Below are 20,000 nucleotides of genomic sequence, written 5' to 3'. Positions count from 1 at the left end.
CAAAACCGAGATGACTGGATGATATCCATAGTCTCAGCTGGTCACGCTTGGGAATTCAGAAGGAAAGTATAATAATAGTTGCTTCCGATAGGATCCGATGGAGGAAGTTCCTGGGAATTCTATCCTCCACGACCCTTCCTGGAACAATGGACAGCGAAAATGAATGAATGTTCTGGTTCAGTTTTTTATAGTCCTTGGTAACAGCATTATGTAGATGGTGGTAAGTAGATCAAAGAAAAATAAATTTTATGCTTCATTTTATGCAAGGAATGTGGAACAATTTATTGAACGCTCTAACAATTCATTGGCGATTTCCAAAATTATTTCGCCTTTAGATATGAAATTAAGTTTACTGAAATGCGAATTACGAGGGCAAAGGTGGAGTGTTATCAAAATGGGGTTTCAACTTCTGAAATAGTGGAATCTATATTCGTTTATTTAAGAGATCATTCGTGTGTACATGAAAGTATACATACACACATACATACATACATACACACACGGGTGTGTATGTGTGCGCGTGATTACGCCGATACGGCGACTTCTGCATGGCCATTTGACTTACTAAAACAGCAAAATTTTCCTCAAATGAAACACACCCTATCGTTTAACAAATTAAGAGCATATTGAAGTATGTAGTTCATTAGTCTACAATATTCTAAATGATGAATGGTCGCGGTAGGAAATCACTTCGATTGAAGGTATGTTTGATACGAATCGATCCGAGTTTGAATAAGAAGAAAGAAAAAATAAAATAAAAGCAACACGTAACGAACGCTAATACTTACCCCGATCTCTCCACTATCATCGCTATCGTCAGAAGTTTGAAAAACCATATTCATATCGCCAGTGCCATATTTCGTGAAATAATGTACGACTGCAAACTGAATTATGGTGGAAATGACGAAACCAAAGCAGACAGCCACATAATAATCAAGAGCTGTGACGTAGGATACTTTTGGTAGGTCTGTGCGGATATCCAGACCAAGAAATGTCATAGTTAAAACTGTCGTTGTACCTGAAAATATGTAAGAATACGTGTTAATGTGTAAGAACCCGCGAAAAATGCGTATAATACATACGCACTATTAATGTTCTGACCGGATTGAGGCTCGGGTATGAACTCTCCGGATATTTACCTTATCTAAAGAACTACAACAATCTCCCGCTTTCTTGATTTTTCTGTTTATTTGCTTAATGATATATATATATATATATATATATATATATATATATATATATATATATATATATATATATATATATATAAGATAAAACTTACTTGGAAAAGGATGCGTGGCGTTCGATATATATATATATATATCCATACTTCTGCTAAACTACTTTATAAATGCTTTGAAGCCATTAACAACTGTCTGACCATCCGTTATTTTATTATATATCTTCCAGTGTGTATGAGATATAAGATGGACGAAAAACGGCAATACCGCACTTAAAACGTTTTTACGTAATAAGCTTAAACGTCGTTTGGTTCGACTTCGCTTTTTATAGCCCTGTAGGGATAAAGTATTTATGTGGTGAAACGGTTTGCTTCATAACTATATTTGTTTTCAGGTTGATTCACCTCTCGGTAAGTGTTTTATATCATAACATCAGGTCGTTCAAGGCATTGTGAATGAGATGTGGTAGATGAATGCTGTGTGGAAGCTCTTCAGAAGAATCGATTCTGATTCTTTTTTGCTTTGCCAATATGTGTTTTTTGGTGCTGAGCTACAAAAAGCAAACAATCTTCTTTTCCATCTGTCATTGATATTTTTGGAAGTAAGTTTAGTTTTGCATTTAGTCTTTATTTCAAGTTTCTGGTTTAGCACATGACGAACAATTTATATAATTTTTTCTGATTTGACACAGGGCACAAGAGGAGAGGGCTAATCACTAGCATCGATCCCGTTTCTTTTTTGCTGGTACTTTGTTTTATTAACCTCGAAAAGATGAAAGACAAAGTTGATCTCTGCAGAATTCAACTTACTTTTAACTAGAGCTAGGTGATCGCTTCAGTGTTTGAGAGAGAGAGAGAAGAAAAAAGAGGACAAAGACAATTTCATGTTCAATTTGATTAACATCTTTCAAATAATTGTATTTAATAAATAAAATAATTGACAAATTCAGAAAAATACAGAACAGTTTAAAAATTCAAATGAAAGGTTCTTTTAATGTCATTCTTCTTTTGGGAACGCTTTCATCTTTTCTATTCAGAGATCATGCATAGCTCTCTCATTACGCTAGTAGCCCAGCAGCATTTGACTTTTCTGGCTGTAATTCTTGTCAATGGAGAGGCGGTGGGCGGGTGTTGTGTAATCGAATTTTTCCGTAATGATCACCACCAACCATATTATCTCATAAACAAAAGCAAACATGAATATTTGTCTGTCGACTTTGTCAAACTAAGCATAGAGGCAAACATCAGGAAATATTCCCATTCTCTTTTACTCTTTTACTCTTTTACTTGTTTCAGTCATTTGACTGCGGCCATGCTGGAGCACCACCTTAAATCGAGAAAATCAACCCCAGGACTTATTCTTTGTAAGCCTAGTACTTATCCTATCGGTCTCTTTTTGCCGAACCGCTAAGTTACGGGGACGTAAACACACCAGCATCGGTTGTCAAGCGATGGTGGGGAGACAAACACAGACACACAAACACACATACATATACATATATATATATATATATACATATATACGACAGACTTCTTTCAGTTTCCGTCTACCAAATCCACTCACAAGGCTTTGGTCGGCCCGAGGCTATAGTAGAAGACACTTGCCCAAAGTGCCACGCAGTGGGACTGAACCCGGAACCATGTGGTTGGTAAGCAAGCTACTTACCACACGATCTTTTTTTTTGTTTTAGTCGTTGAACTGCGGCCATGCTGGATCATCGCCTTGAAGGGTTTTAGACGAAGAGATCAAATAAGTCTGGCACTTATTCTATCGGTCTCTTTTGTTGAACTGCTAGATTACGGGGACGTAAACAAACAAACATCAGTTGTCAAGTGTTGTGGTGGGGACACACATACATATATTCTTTTATTCTTTTACTTGTTTCAGCCATTTGGCTGCGGCCATGCTGGAGTACCACCTTTAGTCGAATAAATCGACTTCAGGACTTATTCTTTGCAAGCCTTGTACTTATTCTATCGGGTATCAATGCATGTCCAGGTATCAATGCATATATATATATATATATATATATAATATGTTTAAATATCTCACTTGCCCTTTATATTTGAGGTTTATACGGTCATCTGATGAGAACAGTTTTCTTTGTAATGATGTAATGCTTTCATTGATCAATTAAAAAGAGTCGCTCGAAACGGCCGTAATGAATTGACACTTATACATCTTTGTTACTCATATATATATATATATATATATATATATATATCTATATATCTATATATATATATATATATATATATATATGTATGTATGTATGTATAAAGAGAGAGAGAGAGAGAGAGAGAGGGATAGAGAAAGAACATCTCGAATGTCTGTTTGCCTGCCAGTCTGTCTGTGTGTCACCTCTCCTTCCCTCCACTCCCCCTCCTCTCTCTCTCTCACTTTCTCTCTCTCTCTCTCTCTCTCTCTCTCTCTATATATATATATATATATATATATATATATATATATATATATATATATATATACACACACACTGACGATGGTCTTCCACAGTTTGCCTGTACCAAATTCAGTCGCAGGTAAAGGCCAGTTCGGATCTATTGTAATAGACGCTCACCTAAACTGTTGTACGGTGGGGCAGTTCTTTTTAGCAACGAAATTATTTTCAATGTCATTCATTTGTACCAAGTACGTATGAAATAAAAGATGGAAATTTATTTTTAATTTCTCGAAATTACCTCTTTTCTTTCTTGAAAGTTGCTAACAGTGGCTGCCAGGGTTTTGTGTTTTGGGTTCACATGGAAATATTTAAAAACCAAGGATTTATTGTATGCGCTATTTGGTACATAACATTTGAATTTAGTTATTCAAATTTATGCCATTGGTTCTTCCTGAGATATTTCTCTTAAACACGCGCGCACGCAGACACAGAAATCCGCACACACACAGACATACACACATACACATACATGCACACGTGCACACATGCACATTGTCACACGCACACATGCACACACACACGCGCGCGCTGTCACACGCACACACATACGCATACAGATGCACGCACGCACACGCGCCCACATGTAGACACACGCAGTCTGTCACATGCTCATACATACGCATATAGATACACGCACTCACATGTAGGCACAGACACACAGACACACACTGTTACACGCACATACATACACATACAGATACACGCACACAGACGCACTCACAGGTAGGTATACACACAGACACTGTCACACGCATATATATACACATACAGATACACACACTCACATGTAGGCACAGACACACACAGATACAGACACACGCACACACATACATATACAGATACATGTACGCACACACGTACTTCCATGTAGGCACACACACACACACACTCAGACAGACACGGCACAAAGGCATTTCGTCTCTTAAGTGATATTTCTGTTAAACATGCACGCACACAAACACACACACGCACGCACACAAACACACACACGCACGCACGCACGCACGCACGCACTCACACTGATATACATACTGATACACAAACACATACAGAGATATACATACAAACATACATACATAATAGATATATATACACGCAGACACGCACGCACTAGCGCATACACTCACAGACACACACACACACACACACGCATATATACGCATACATACTCTTACACACGGATCATACACGACAATTCATCTCTTGTCTATTCATTGCTGTCCATTAAGTCGCCAGATTATTTCATTCTTGTTATTCTGATTTCAGTTTGTGATGTTTGTTTTTCTTTCAGTTGAGACTTCATCCACGAAAATGGCTATTGTTTCTTAACTCAAGGAATCAAGCGGGTGTTAAATGGATGCTGCAATTTGTTCTCGGAGTGTCTTCAGCTGGTTTTGTTAAATATATATAATGTAAATAAATTAAGATAGTGGTTTCCGAGATATAGGAAAGATAACAATAATAATAACACATACATACATACACATATATACATAATACATACATACATAATACATACATAAATGCATAGTAGAACTCTTTCAGCTCTGTTACCAACAATGTGTTGATGACAACAGTTCTAAACAAAGCATCATATCGCAAACATTTATCCCGAGAGAAGAAACCAGACAAAAGGAGAAATACAAAGATAGGAACAGACGCATTAATAACGTGAGAGACAATTGCGATTCTGTATGGTAAAAAATGATTATATCTCTTGAAGGCAGTTGTTAATAATCTCAGATTTTAATAACAAAGTTTTCATTCTTGTTTATAGGCGCAGTCATGGTTGTGTGGTTAAGGCGTTCGTTTTGTAGTCACGTGGTTTAGAGCTCAGTCCCTTTGTGCGGCACCTTGGGCAAATGTCTTTCACTGTAGCCCTGGTCAGTCAATGCCTTGTGAGTAGACAGACAGAAGCTGTGTGGAAGACTGTCGTATACACACACACGAAAACACACATACACACACATACATATACGCATACATGCATACATATATACATAAATACATACATACATTTAAAATCTGATGAGATGACATATCCTACGTTACCACGAATCTATCTATCTATCTATCATCATGGACGGACGGTAGACACATCGGCTCCCATGTAAGTTGCATTTTTCACCTCTTAAAAGACCTATTTTGTTTTAAAATTTTGTATAAGTTGTGTATAACACAAAATACTTCGTGAACATATATTTTTCAAATCGGAAATAGCTCTATTTAGAGCCTTATTTCCAAAAATTCAAACATATCTTCCTCGTTCCTAGCCATATTCTTTAAAACGAATATGGCTAAGGTTTTCAACGAGGCCGACTTCCCGCTCCTAATGCCAGAGGCGAAAACACTTAATGCCGTTCCGCATGAACGCAGACAAGTGATGAAGAAGAGCAATGATTCTGAGTCAACTGCTGCTGCCTCAACCACCACCACTACCACCATCACGTGTACAAACTCTGCTGCTACAGCAGTCTTGCCTGCCACCGTCACCAGTGACAACAACAACAACAACGACAAAGACAACAACAACAACAGCAACAACAACGACAACGACACAAATGTCCTTGCTAACACGACCACTGTCCTCACCACTGCTACTACCAGTGACAATAACAACAGCAACAACAACAGGACACCGACCTTCAACACCAACACCACCACTACTTCGACAAACTCTGCCGCCACTACCACCACCTTTGAACCTGGCAGTACCAACACCACTGTCAATACCACCATCAACAACTACAAGACGAACAAGATAAACAACACCACAAACGCCACAAACAACATATCTGCCAGCATCACAAAAACAAATTTTGCCGATGCAACGAAAGAAAAAAGAACAATATTAACATTCACCCAAAAACAAATCAATGACACAAAATCCCTTCTCACGAAAGAAGGTGACACTGTACAAATACACATACCAAAAGCAATTATTGAAAATACAAACAAGAAGCACATATCATACAGACTTATCAACAAGAAAACGAAGCGACCGGAGAGTTTCTCCACCCAAAAAATTGAGATTTGTCTCAAACCGATATGGCCCTTTCAAAGTCATGTTACTTGGGGACGAAAATTTGCCACGGTCCTAGTACGCTTTAAGAGCGAACAGTTAGCGAAGGAATTTTCAACACTCTCTCTCCACACAGATGACTTGGTGATGATACCGAGTTATCTTGGACAGAGAGTGACGAAGGTGACAGTAAAGAATGTCCCTTCACAAGTGGAAACACAGTGGATAGTAGGTTCTATATGCCTCGAAATGGAGGAGGCAAATATATTAGAAATTGCTACTGCAGAGGAGAAAAACTGGGAAGGGGGAAAAAAAGTCGAAGTCCTCCTCCACATCACTGAAGAGGAGTGCCAAAAGATCCCCACACACATCCAACTGGCAAAGGACCACAAGTTATATGTAGTGGTGGAAGGAAGGCGGCCACGTTGTTATGTATGCGGCAGCGAGGCACACCTCAAGGACAGTTGCCCAACCGCCGCCAACCAAAAAAAGCAACAAGGGCAACCACCAAAACCCGGAAAAAAAACCCTACTACCAACACCACCATCAACAATCAAAACAAGAGAAACACAAGCAACACTGGCAACTGAGAAGACAACAGCATCTGCAAAAACAACAAGTGAGGAAGCAGGGGAAAAGAAAGAAAATTCCAAGACTGTTTCCCCCTCCCCCACATCACACACACCTCACACAAATAACAAGCCATCAGCACCAACAAAAACAGCAACACAACCACTCACACAAGCACACACAGACGCTCACAATTTGCCCCTACCCCCTTCCGATTCCTCAGAACCTTCGTCGGAAGATGAAAGTAATGAGGAATGGCAAATAGCCCAGAAAGGAAGGAGGAAGAGGAGCAAGAAAAGAAAAGCAAACACAAACAAAGCAGGGAGATACACAACTCCCGAAAACACTCCAGACACCAACACAAGCACACACAACTACAACACAAGCAACAAAACCCCAAAAGCAAGTACACACACAATGCTCACTGCCATCAACACAAAAAACTCAGAGTTGATGGAATACATCAACACAAAAACAAACATAACAAACGAAGACATAAAAACCAGCAACCACCCATACACAACACCGCCAGAACACATCAAAATACTACACATAACACCAACCCTGCACCACACACTAAAATCTATTTTTCCAAAGGCAGTTGGCAAATGCCAAAAATACCTGGCGAAAAAACTATATAGTGATCTCCTCGAAGAAAACCCGAAGGAGGAGACACAAAAACTCTCAAACGGTAAGTGACTCTCTTTATAAAACTTTAACACTCAAATCAAAATGATGCTCAAGATTGGTTGTGTAAATGCGCGTGGCTTGGGGTCCCCTTGGAAACAAGGGTACCTCCTAAATGACATAAAGTCACATAAACTAGAAATCATAGCCATAAGCGAGACCAGACTCCATGATCCGCGGGCCCTATCGTCCATGTTTGGCAGACAGTTTAACATTTATTTTTCTCCCTGTCTGCCGAGAATGGGCGGTAGTGGCACGGCGGTACTCTTTCGCAAGAGTCTGGATCTCGAAGTAAAGACAGTATTCATAGACCCGGAGGGTAGATTGGTTGTTCTGGATGTCGATGGCAGCGATGGGTGTGCTTTTCGACTCATATCAGTATACGCACCACCTTTAACAGGTAGGCCGGATTTCTTTCGACGTCTAGAAGTATTCCTAGGAACGTCTCGTCCTTTACTTTTAGTGGGGGATTGGAATGCTACCTTGGACACGCATCTAGACTATGTGGGCAGAGATAGGAATAGACGGGGATGCAAATGCCTCAAAGACCTGCTCAGACGCTTTCAACTGTCTGACAGGTACCGACTCGATTACCCGAATGCGCCAATGTGGACATGGACAAACCGCATCGGGTCGTCGAGATCGTATCTAGATAGAATACTGTGTAGGAGAGTAGATAGAGATAGCATAGGGTGTCCACAATTTCACATAGTCAGCTACACGGATCACAAACTTGTGACGTGTACGCTAGACTTAGATAAGACACATAGGCAGGGCTCCGGTTACTGGAAACTAAACGCGTCTTTCCCGTCGAGACCAGTTTTCAGAGACCGGATTAGCACGTTAGTAAAGAGGGTTTTGACAGGAGCCATCATCAATAACAAATGGTGGTTTGCCCTCAAGAGAGCAATAAAAGCAGAAGCGGTTAGGTATAGCAAAGCACTAGCCATAGACAGAAACAGAGTAGAGGGTGAACTAGTTAAGAAGCTAGAAGAGGCAATTAGAAGTGGCATCGCATCCAACGTTTTGGCGGCGAGGTTGTCCCTTGACCAACACTTCAACGCCAAACACGAAGGGTGCGTTGTCAGGGCTAGGATGCGTGCTCTAAGAAACGAAGGTGTTGGAGCCGCACGAGAGGCCCGGGTGGCGGAGGCGCAACAGGGCAACAAATCCACCATTCGGTCTCTGGTGGACGAACAGGGGCGCGAACTGCTCGAGCCAAGCAAAATGTGTGAGGCCTTTCAGCGGCACTTTGCTCGACTGTTTGGGACGAATGGCGAGCGAGAACGCAGGGTGGACTTCAGTGCCTACCTGCACAGCCTGCCACGACTCTCGGCAAGAGAGGCGGAGTGCTGCGAAGGTGCCATCACGGCGGCGGAAGTGAGGGACGCGATGGCGGGATGCTCGAGGGACAAATCTCCGGGTTTGGATGGTCTGCCCTACGAGCTTTACAACTGTAAGCCAGACTTGTTTGGAGACGTCTTGGCGGCCGTGTACTGCAACTGGCAGCAAAACGGGAGCATTCCCGGTTTTGTGAGTCGAGGAGCCGTAACGCTGCTGAAGAAAGATCCAAACAAGGGGGACGTCATAGATAACTTTAGGCCCATCACTCTGCTCAATGCAGACTTGAAAATTTTGGCCAAGGTGTTAGCCAAGCGGTTGGCGCTTGTCATCGAGAAACTGATCGGCAAGGCGCAAACGTGCGCGGTGCCGGGCAGGAGCATCCATGACAACCTCCATCTGATGCGCTACATCATAGAGAGGGTAGTTAAGGAACCTGGCATGGGTGGGGCCCTGATCAATTTAGATCAATCGAAAGCTTTCGATAGGGTAGACCATCAATACTTGGAGGCTGTCCTCATAGCAGCCGGCTTCGGTCCCATTTTCCGCGGCTGGATTGCTGCCTTGTACAGAGGCATCCGTTCGGTAGTTCGCGTCAATGGGCATCTATCAAGACCCTTCGACATTGCACGTTCGGTCCGTCAGGGATGCCCCCTCTCGTCGCTTCTGTACGTGTTGACTCTCGAGCCACTACTGCGGAAGCTGGCGACGCTGAGGGGCATCCCGCGAGAGTTGGGATGCGGGACGAGCGTGTCGTCATACGCGGACGACGTCACCGTCATAGTGTCTAGCCAAAAGCACATCGAGCTTGTCGGCGAGACACTGAGAGAATACGAAGCGGTAACGGGAGCGAAAATCAACCGGGATAAGTCAGTGGGCTTGCGGCTCGGCACCTGGAGAAGCAACCCCATGCCGTCAAGTAGCGCCTCCGTCGTGGGACGTTGGACTGACGGTCCGGTTGAGATGCTCGGGGTCTGGTTTGGTCCAGACCTCCAAACGGAGAAGAACTGGGACGAGATAACGAGAAGGGTGGCCACTCTAGCCCGGCAATGGGCCGAGAGGAAGCTTTCCCTGAAAGGTCGGGCGGAGGTGGCGAACACGTACATCGCGTCCGTCATCTACTACCGCCTGACCGTCGTTCCTTGTCCCGACCCTACCATCACCAAACTGGAGCGCATCCTCTTCCGCTTCTTGTGGAAAGGAAGCGTTCCGATGGTTAGGCGATCCGTTTGCTGCCAACACCCGTTAAAAGGAGGACTGGGCATGCCGTGGTTGATGATGCGCAGACACGCGCTGAGACTGCGACATCTCCGGCTCTACGTAGACAGCGGTGAACAGGTGTGGTCGCCGTTTGTGCGGCGCGCTTTCCCGCAGCTCGTCTCCATGACCGAACTGCAGTCATGGATCAAGAAGAGGCCGAGGAAGGGCGAATGGCACCGCGAGTGTCGCGCTGCTCTTCGGCAACTCCAACAACCCGGGTCAACCTTGAGCGACTGCATCACAACTAACGCATTCTATAGTGGATTAGTGGAGGGAAGGTACGACGACGATCTCGGGGCGAACCTGGGCGTCGACGAGGAATACCTGACCCGCCTGTTTAAGACGACCTTCGGGCCGGGACCTATGGACAACTTCCAGAGATCCCTGGCCTGGCAGTGCTATCGAGAAGCACTACCCGTTCGGGATAAGCTCTACAGGCATGGCTCGAGAAACACGGGGCCGACCTGTCCGAGATGCCGGCAGAGCGACGAAACCGTTCTGCACGCACTCGTACAGTGTCCCACCATTTCCGAGCTGTGGGCTTACGTCGAACAACTGCTATCGCGTGTGGGACGAGTCGGTCTATCAGCCGAGTCTATCGTGAATATTGTCGCGCCTCCTTCCTTTAAACGGGAAGGAAGAGCTATTTTCATCGTACTTGTGGCTATGGCGAAAGAATGTGTATGGTGGACGCGTCTGAAAGGTCTAGAGACAAAGACTTTCCTCTCTGGGCAATCTCTCATCAACTTCTTCAAGTATCACCTGAAGAGGAAGTTGAGAGTAGAAAGGGAAGTCTTGTCTAGTGAATGCTTCAAAAAAAGATGGGTGAATGTAGCAAGGATGGCACGTGTGAACGACGGAGCCATCTTGAGCATAACCCTATGAACAAGAAAAAAAAATAAAACAAAAAGGCAAAAGAGAGTCACTTACTGTTATAGTTTCTTCAATGAGAATATTGACCAAGGTTACCGTGGTCTTTTCCGTAGGCTTTTCCTTCCACGGCTAAACCTAAACTGTCCTCCCCTCTTTTTACACGAGAACATTACTGTGTGATACACGATCCCTATTGATCGGCCTTTCCTTTTCTTTTTTTTCGATCCCTTTTGATCGAACTGCCCCTTTTTCCCTTCCTACGATCCCTTTTGATCGACACCACCAATTTTTTTTTTTTTTTTTCCTTCCTTCCCCCTCCCAAAAAGAAAAGCTCTACATTGTATTTGTCCCATCTTCGTTGAGCCCTGTGTGGCTAATAAAAGAAATGTATCTATCTATCTATCTATCTATCTATCTATCTATCTATCTATCTATCTATCTATCTATATCTATCTGTCTGTCTATCTGTCTATCTATCTATCTATCTATCTATCTATCTATCTATCTATCTATCTATCTATCTATCTATCTATCCATCTATCTATCCATCTATCTATATGATATGTGTGTGTTTGTGCTTTTATCCCCATGAATTGACAACCGATGTTGGTTTAGTTACGTCTCCATAACTTAGTCGTCTAGCAAACGAGTGCAGTTTAATAACTGAAACAAATTTAAGTTAAAAGATAAAAGATTAGCAATATAACAGATTCAAAACTGTTCTAGTCTTTATATGTGTGTATATATGCCTTATGAGAGCTCTCCATGGTATAGTTCTCTTATTGTTTTTCTTGCAGCTATTGATATTTATATAAAATGCGCTCGTATCTGATTTCCAAAGGGAGAAAATTGTTGGAGCATGGATGACTGGAGCTTTAGTCAATAAAACTACTGAATTATTGAGTGTTTCGAGAGGTAGAGTCTTCAAAATCATGTTGTCATTCCTAAAATCAAAGTATAACCAGATTTGACAAACATAATTCTGGACGGAAGGTAAGGTTCATAGAGAGGGATCGTATAATAGTGAAACGTGTTTTGTTTAAAAACCACTAAACTACGGCAGCAAAAGCGATAGTTGAGCTAATTTACACCTTGCCAAACTAAAATCCTTCGTTGTGAACTCCATAAAACTGGACATTATGAGAGGGTTGCTATTGCTAAACCTCTCCTGTCTCCCATCAAGATTGATTTAGACTATCAGAAATGGTCAATGCTTCAGTGGAAATGTTATCTTCTCTGATTAATCATGATTTACTCTGTTTCCCAGTTTGGGGCAAGTTTACGTCTAGAAATAGTTTAAAGGAAGTCGTATATATATATATATATATATATATATATATATATATATATATATAAAAATATATATATATGTACACACACACACACACACACACACACACACACACACACACGCACACACACACACACACACACACACACACACACACACACACACACACACACACACACACACACACATCCATATATATATGCGTGTGTGTATGTGTACGTGTGTGCATGTCTTTGTGTATGTGCTTGTCTCCCTCCACTGCTTGACAACTGGTGTTGGTGTGTTTACGTCCCCGTAACGTGGCCGTTCGGAAAAGAGACCGATAAAATAAGTACCAGGCTTTACCAAAAATAATAAGTACTGGGGTCGATAAGTTCTGCTAAAATTCTTTGAGCTGGTGCTCCAGCATGGCCGCAGTCTAATGACTAGAAACAGATAGAAGACTATATATATATATATATATATATATATATATATATATATATATATATATATATATATATATATATATATATATATATATATATGTGCGTGCGCACATACACACGCTCACACACACAAATATATATATGTATGAATATATATATTACGTGTGTGTGTATGTGAGAAAGAGAGAGAGAGAGAGAGGGAAGGAGAGAGAGAGAGAAAGAAAGTGAGTGAGAGAGAGAGAGAGAGAGAGAGAGAGAGAGAGAGAGAGAGAGAGAGAGAGAGAGAAAATGATAAAATGAAAATTACAAGTTGTCGGAAGAAGTCCATGTAAAGTTGGATTGTGTAACTTCGATGAGAACAGATTTTAGAGATGAGTTGTGCTAAAATAGAAATCTCTCTAGCAGACAGAATTAAGAACGATACAAAGATAAAATAGTATAAAATAAATACAGAAAACGAAAGAGAATAAAGAGTTCTTTGATAAACATAGAGCTTTCAAAAGGTAAAAAAAAAAAAAAAAATGCCACAAAGATATTGAAAGAAATACGAAATGGTAGAATATAAAAGTGTAGTTAATTTTATATTCTGCATATGTTTTGGATGTAATGGAAGCGTTGAGTAGACAGGTATTATATGCCTGCATATGTATACGAACGCATTGCACTTGGTATTATACACACACACACACACACACACACACACACATATATATATGTTTGTGTATATATATATATATATATATATATATATATATATATATATATATATGTTTGTATATATATATATATATATATATATATATATATATATATATATATATATATATGTAGCAGACATCACAAAACATTTTTGTTTGCTAATTTGAGCAAGAGCTCGTACCTTTGAGAGATTCAACGATCAGGCAGTGTAGCTTTCACTGAGGAGACACACAACGGGGGTCGAAACACCGCGGTGTCTCAAATTCCCAAAGTCTCAAAGTCCCCTAGCACCGTCGAATCAAGTCTGTTATGAACATATATTGCTTAAAGGGAAGTGTTCTCTGATGACGGAAAACAACAACGATCAGATACTTAGGTTCGAATCTGCCAGAAGATATTAAGATTGGATGCGTTATTGTATCACATACATACATAATACGTACATACATACATGCACACAAGCACCTCCACACATACATACATACTGTTGTAGGAAATTAGTAATAATTGTACACCCCTCCCACGTGACGAATGGAATAACCTAGTCACTATAAGTAAAGAGAAATACGTGAAGTAACAGAGTAGGAAGTCAGATATAGTCGTGCCTTTACTGGTTTTACTAAGTGTACTGTATACCGAAGTGAGCCTTGTAACAATCCAACATTGTAAGAATTACAACAGTAGCGACGAGGATTCAAACAACTCATGAGGATTTAAGAAACGCGAAGAGGAGTTAACAAACTCACAAAGTTTTGTTGTGTGAATTTTACGAAAAAAAAAAATCGTAAAAATTATGGAAAATTTGTTGACCGATTTGCTCGAGTTGCAAACAACAACTGAAAGAAAAAGAACAGCAACAACAACAACATCAACAATTACTATTACAACAACAAATGGTGCAATTAATGAAGTCGTCAGGAAATTCAGAAGTAATGGTAGAGTACTCAATCGGTATCCAAGGAGTGCGGGATTCGAGTCCCGTGACTTTTGTTGACGACTTTTTGCCCTCGTCTTATAAGGGTAATAATCTACTGTGTTCGAAATATTACCGTCTTGTTTGTACGATACGATACACATTCGCCGCTTCTAAAAACATAATTAGAGTTTGTTTATATATATTGTTGTTGCATATATATATATATATATATATATATATATATATATATATATATATATATGTATGTATGTATATTTGTCTTTGTCCCCCACCGCTCGTCTGAAACGCTCTCGTAAATTTGTGATTCTGCAAAAGAAATTTGAAAGAATAAGTAGCAGATTAAAAAAAATGAAGTAGAGTCAAGACAGTGCTCCAATATGGCCGCAGTCCAATGATTAAACTAAGTAAAAGGTAAAAGAAGATAATGCTTCTGGTGTGGATTTATTTGCATGAGAAAGCGTAAGACGCGGAGAAGGATTGATCAAAACCTATTATTTTGAAGCTACCTGTTAACGTTCTAATCGAAACTGTTAGAGCTGTTGGCAAACGAGCTTTCCGAGAATATCTTCGTGTTACGTACTGACGAAAGAAATGAAGACAACGATGCTTTTGGCGAAGTATTCAATGCCAAGAGAATTATTGACAGGTTATTAGTATTATACAATGGATATCGCTGCTATTTGCAATAAAGATACGTATTGCTTATTTCCGTGAGGATGAACGTGACCTGTGTAATACCTGCACTCAGGTGTTGGTCAGGAGAAAACTATTATATTTTCAGGGAAAATACTTGAAATATGCTGATAGGAGTAGGCTCCGCTCTTTTGTTATGCAATGAAAGGAAGTTTTCTTTGTAATCTCGATTTGTTGTCCTATATCTAAAGAGAGTCGTACGCCACTGTTCGCTTTCTCTTCCTGCTATTTCTACATAAGTTTTACTGAATGGTGTAATGTGTTCCGTTAATGACGACAGGAGAAAACGATACTGCTGTTGCTGGGTGTGGTAAACTTTGTGTTTAGCTGGAGCCTGCATTGGATTAATGAAAAAAAGAAAAAAAAGGCACGTTCTTAGGGCCTCAAGGGAAGGGTGGACACCACAAAAATGGTAATTGGTTTACGGCATAAAAGAAATCACTAAAATAATATTCAAAGTGGTTTATATGATCGGTAATATAATTTCGAAGTGTTCATGGTGACATAGTGAGGATACGATCAAAGAATGCAGCTAAAAAGATGTAGGAGAAAACTTTTAAATGTGAATAAAGTGGAAGTATTAAAAAATAAGCATAATTTCCATCTTACCGTTAGTTTTCTTTCATTTTGAAAAATAAAATTTTACTTTATGGTTTGTTATTGTTTATATTTTGAATTACGTAATCTTTTTATGGGGGCACCAAACTCTTTTAAGTGCTTAGGGTCTCTATGGGTCTTAATTTGGCCCTAGTTGGAACACTGCCACCTGGCTTTGGATGTCTTGAACAGACTTCAGTGTTGCAAGGTGTCAAAGCAGAGACCACCATTTCTCTTCCCATGTACGTTCGCTCGAATATACATAGACATATGCATATTGGCCAGGCTACGTAGTTGGCCAGGCTACGTAGTATGTGTGTGTGTGTGTGTGTGTGGGGAGTCTTACCAGTGTGAGTGGGGCAGTAAAAAAAACCGGACGTAGTATCTATCAAGACAGAGAACAGATTTGTAGCATTACTCGTGGGATTCGAACGCCGTGTTTGTACTGTGCTAACCACTACACCAAAGCGACATCACAATCCTTGATCACCTAAGCTAGCTCACTTATATTAAGTAGGTTCAATGACGTGCCAGAGATATGTTAACGGGAATCTCAGTCCATACAGTATTGAACGCATGTGTTTGTGTGTATGTATGTATGTATGTATGTATACACATACAAATACATATATATACATGTATATATATGCATGTGTATGTATATACAGTAGACAATGTGTGTGTATGTGTATGCTGTGCTGTGTTCTATTTTCTAACAGATAACTTCTCACAAGTAATCTATTTTGTCGGTTATTTTCAATATTGTACTCTCTATGATGATATCGGCGTCGTTTGGTAGGCTCCGTACCACATTATGTTATATCATTGAAGAACAAGTGTTGCCTGTCTGATATATACAGTGTTCTTCCATAATAATACACTTAATATCTTGCAATATGTTGTTGCATGAAAATGTGGATAACTGATTCTTGGATTTTGTGGTGGTGGTGGTGGTGGTGAGGAATTTGCTACGCTGAATGGGTAAAGGCGATTTTTTTTTCTTTTGTTCTTTGTAGTGGTTACGTTTCATCAGTGTTACTGTTGATGGCTAATTTCAGTACACACACACACACACAAACACACACACACACACACACACACACACACACACACACACACACAAACAAGTCTCCCCTCACAGGCACACATACGTATATAGACACACATACGTATATAGACACACATACACACATATATATACAAGCACACACACACACACACACACACACACACACACACACGCACACACATATAATGGTTCTGATATATGCATTGAAGGCAATTTTTCTGTTTCTCTCTCACATAGGCACGCACACATGTGAATTGAGCATTACTCGTACGTATATACGCATGTATGCATGTATACATGCATGTATGCATGTATGTATGTATGCATGTATGTATGTATGTATGCATGTGTGCGTGTGTTTGCGCGCGCGCATGTGTGCCTGTGTTTATGTGTATAACTAAGAACTATATAAGAATGGATAAAATGATTAACAATGAAAAGACGAAAAAAAAAAAAAATAAGAGCTGCCATAATGGAATCGCCGCATCAAACAAAGAAAGGGTGTACAACATGTATTTATGCATTTTTGTATACGACAGCAGTTATTAAGGGATTTGGGGGAACATTCCTCGTAGACAATTGAAATTTGTGAACTGCATATTTTACTAATATTAAAATAGAGAAGGAGATCGGTGAGAAAAAAATGGAAGAAGCCGGTTGGTTGATTGAAAACTATTCACGTTTAACGGTTTTTTCCTTTCACATTCGAAACAAGAGGAATATATCAAAATTTCAAAAAATTTCAGCTTACCAATAAGCTTCACTTTTATTATATTTTATTCCTTCAAATTCAATAAAGAAATACCATCAGTGATATAGTAATAATTTTCTTTCAAAAGTTTCTTTCAGTAAAGTGTTATAGACACAAAAAATAAGAAATATTTGTATTAAGTTTAATATGTGCGAGATACAAAGAAAGGTAAAAAATGGTTTCCATTGTAATATTTTTTATGTTATGAGTTCAGAAATTATATCGTTTGGGGATTTCCTTCAGCAGCAAATTTCTCTCCGTGACCATAGTAATAACACTCTTTCTCTTCCCTATCTTTCTCTTACCTACGTATACACATAACTATCTATGTGTGCGCTCATACACACTCTCTCTTTCACACACACATGTAAATATCGGCTGCTAGAAATAACGGCTACAACTCTTTCTAGGTATGATAGAACCGTCTTTAAAACCAGGCAAAAATTATTGGTTTCAAATTTTGGAACAAAGCCAGCAATTTCTGGGGATGGAGGCAGGTCGATTATATCGACCCCAGTGTTCAACTGGTATTTGTTTTATCGATCCTGAAAGGATGAAAGCCAAAGTCGACCTTGGCGAAATTTGAACTCAGAACATAAAGACGGACGAAATGTCGCTAAGCATTTTACCTGGCGTGGTAACGACTCTGCCAGCTCACCGCTTTTTTCAGGTAAGAAATATTGGATAATTTGGTTCAGGTTATATACTGTTGAAAATCAGGATGTGATGGTCACGGCTCGATCAAGGCGCAACCCCACCACCCGCGAAGGCGGCGAGCTGGCAGAATCGTCAGCACGCCGAACGAAATGCTTAGCGGTATTTTGTCCGCCATTTATGTTTTGAGTTCAAATTTCGCCGAGGTCGGCTTTGCCTTTTATCCTTTCGGGGGATCGATTAGATAAGTACTAGTTAAGCACTTGGTGTCGATGTAACCGACTTAATTACTCCTGGGTAAGAGTAGAAAAACAGCTGCACCCTTCTGCCGAGCCAGTGTGGAAGAGGGGACTCTTCAAACCAATATGATCTCAAGCTCAAATTCATGGCTTCCACGTCAGACCGTGGTTGGTGGAGAGAACATGCCGAGACCTTCATGTTGTAGTGTACTGAACATAGGCAACCCAATTCAGTCCAATCCAAGACCAACCCCAACAATAACAGAGAAGTCCCTCAAACTGATGCTTTAGTACAAAACGATCTGCCGACTTAGAGTGGACTTTAACATTTCCTGCAAAGTAGCACGATGTCTGTTACAACAGCACACATCTCTACACATACAGAAGAACGAACTAACACGGGAGACTCCACGTTAGTAGTTTCCAGCGATACTCTGTAACTTCCTGGCGTGCCTTAATCCTATTAATACCAACCCACCTGATATAGGCCTCTACGGCTGCATAGCCAGAGCATGTGACGCTTGAGCTAACCCTTGATTTTGCATTCCACCTCGCCCGGAGCGAATCATCTCTTCTTCATTCCCTCACTCCGCCTCACTCACCCCCTCATCGCTTCTAGCTAAGCCACTGTGTCCTTGGTTCTATGATACAAACATTTTATTTTAAAGTGTTTAGTCTCAATGCGTGGTACCTTGGGCAAGTAGCTTTCGCTATAGTCCCAGGCCAACCAAGTGGATTTGGTAGACGGAAACTGAAAGAAGCTCAACGTACCCCCCACGCCCACACGTGTGTGTACATTTGTGTGTGTGAGTATTTGTGTTTGTACACCACCACTTAATAACCAGTGTTCGTGTGTTTACGTCCCCGTAACTTAGCGGTTCGGCAAAAGAGATTGATAGAATAAGTACTAGGCTTAAAGAATTGAGTGAGTCGGAGTGGCTGTTTCAGCACTTCTCCCTCGCCATTCTCAGGGCAACGCCATTTGTATTTTGTCCACTGAGACCATGAAGCAGACAGAAAAGTCTTTCTAGTTATAACTTTTGAGTATCTAATAAGATAAATAGAAGTAAAAAGAAAACTAAATTTAAAATGCATAAGTTAAAAATAATAATAAAAAAAAAGAAGCAGCCCCAGGACGGAAAAGAAGCGCAAAACTAACTGCAGAACTCGAACCATGCATCCAAAAATGCTTTAGAGTAGTTTTCTGACTTTTGTTCATCTAGATAAGATATTTTAATCTTACTATT

At 40.5% G+C, this 20,000-nt stretch overlaps 1 protein-coding gene across 2 annotated transcripts in view; it reads right to left on the bottom strand.

Moving 5' to 3' along the window:
* Positions 1–20,000, bottom strand: part of LOC106874982 (gamma-aminobutyric acid receptor alpha-like) — a 534,020-nt gene that overhangs the window by 1,130 nt on the left and 512,890 nt on the right. For both annotated transcript variants that reach the window (XM_089356122.1, XM_089356123.1), the window contains one exon: positions 789–1,018. In XM_089356122.1, the coding sequence (XP_089212248.1) occupies positions 789–1,018 (230 nt within the window). The remainder of the gene's footprint in view (positions 1–788; positions 1,019–20,000) is intronic.

Source organism: Octopus bimaculoides, chromosome 8, assembly GCF_046866305.1.
Source record: "Octopus bimaculoides isolate indiv1 chromosome 8, ASM4686630v1, whole genome shotgun sequence".
Classification (NCBI taxonomy): Eukaryota; Metazoa; Mollusca; class Cephalopoda; order Octopoda; family Octopodidae; genus Octopus; species Octopus bimaculoides.
This window is presented reverse-complemented; position numbering and strand designations above follow the sequence as displayed.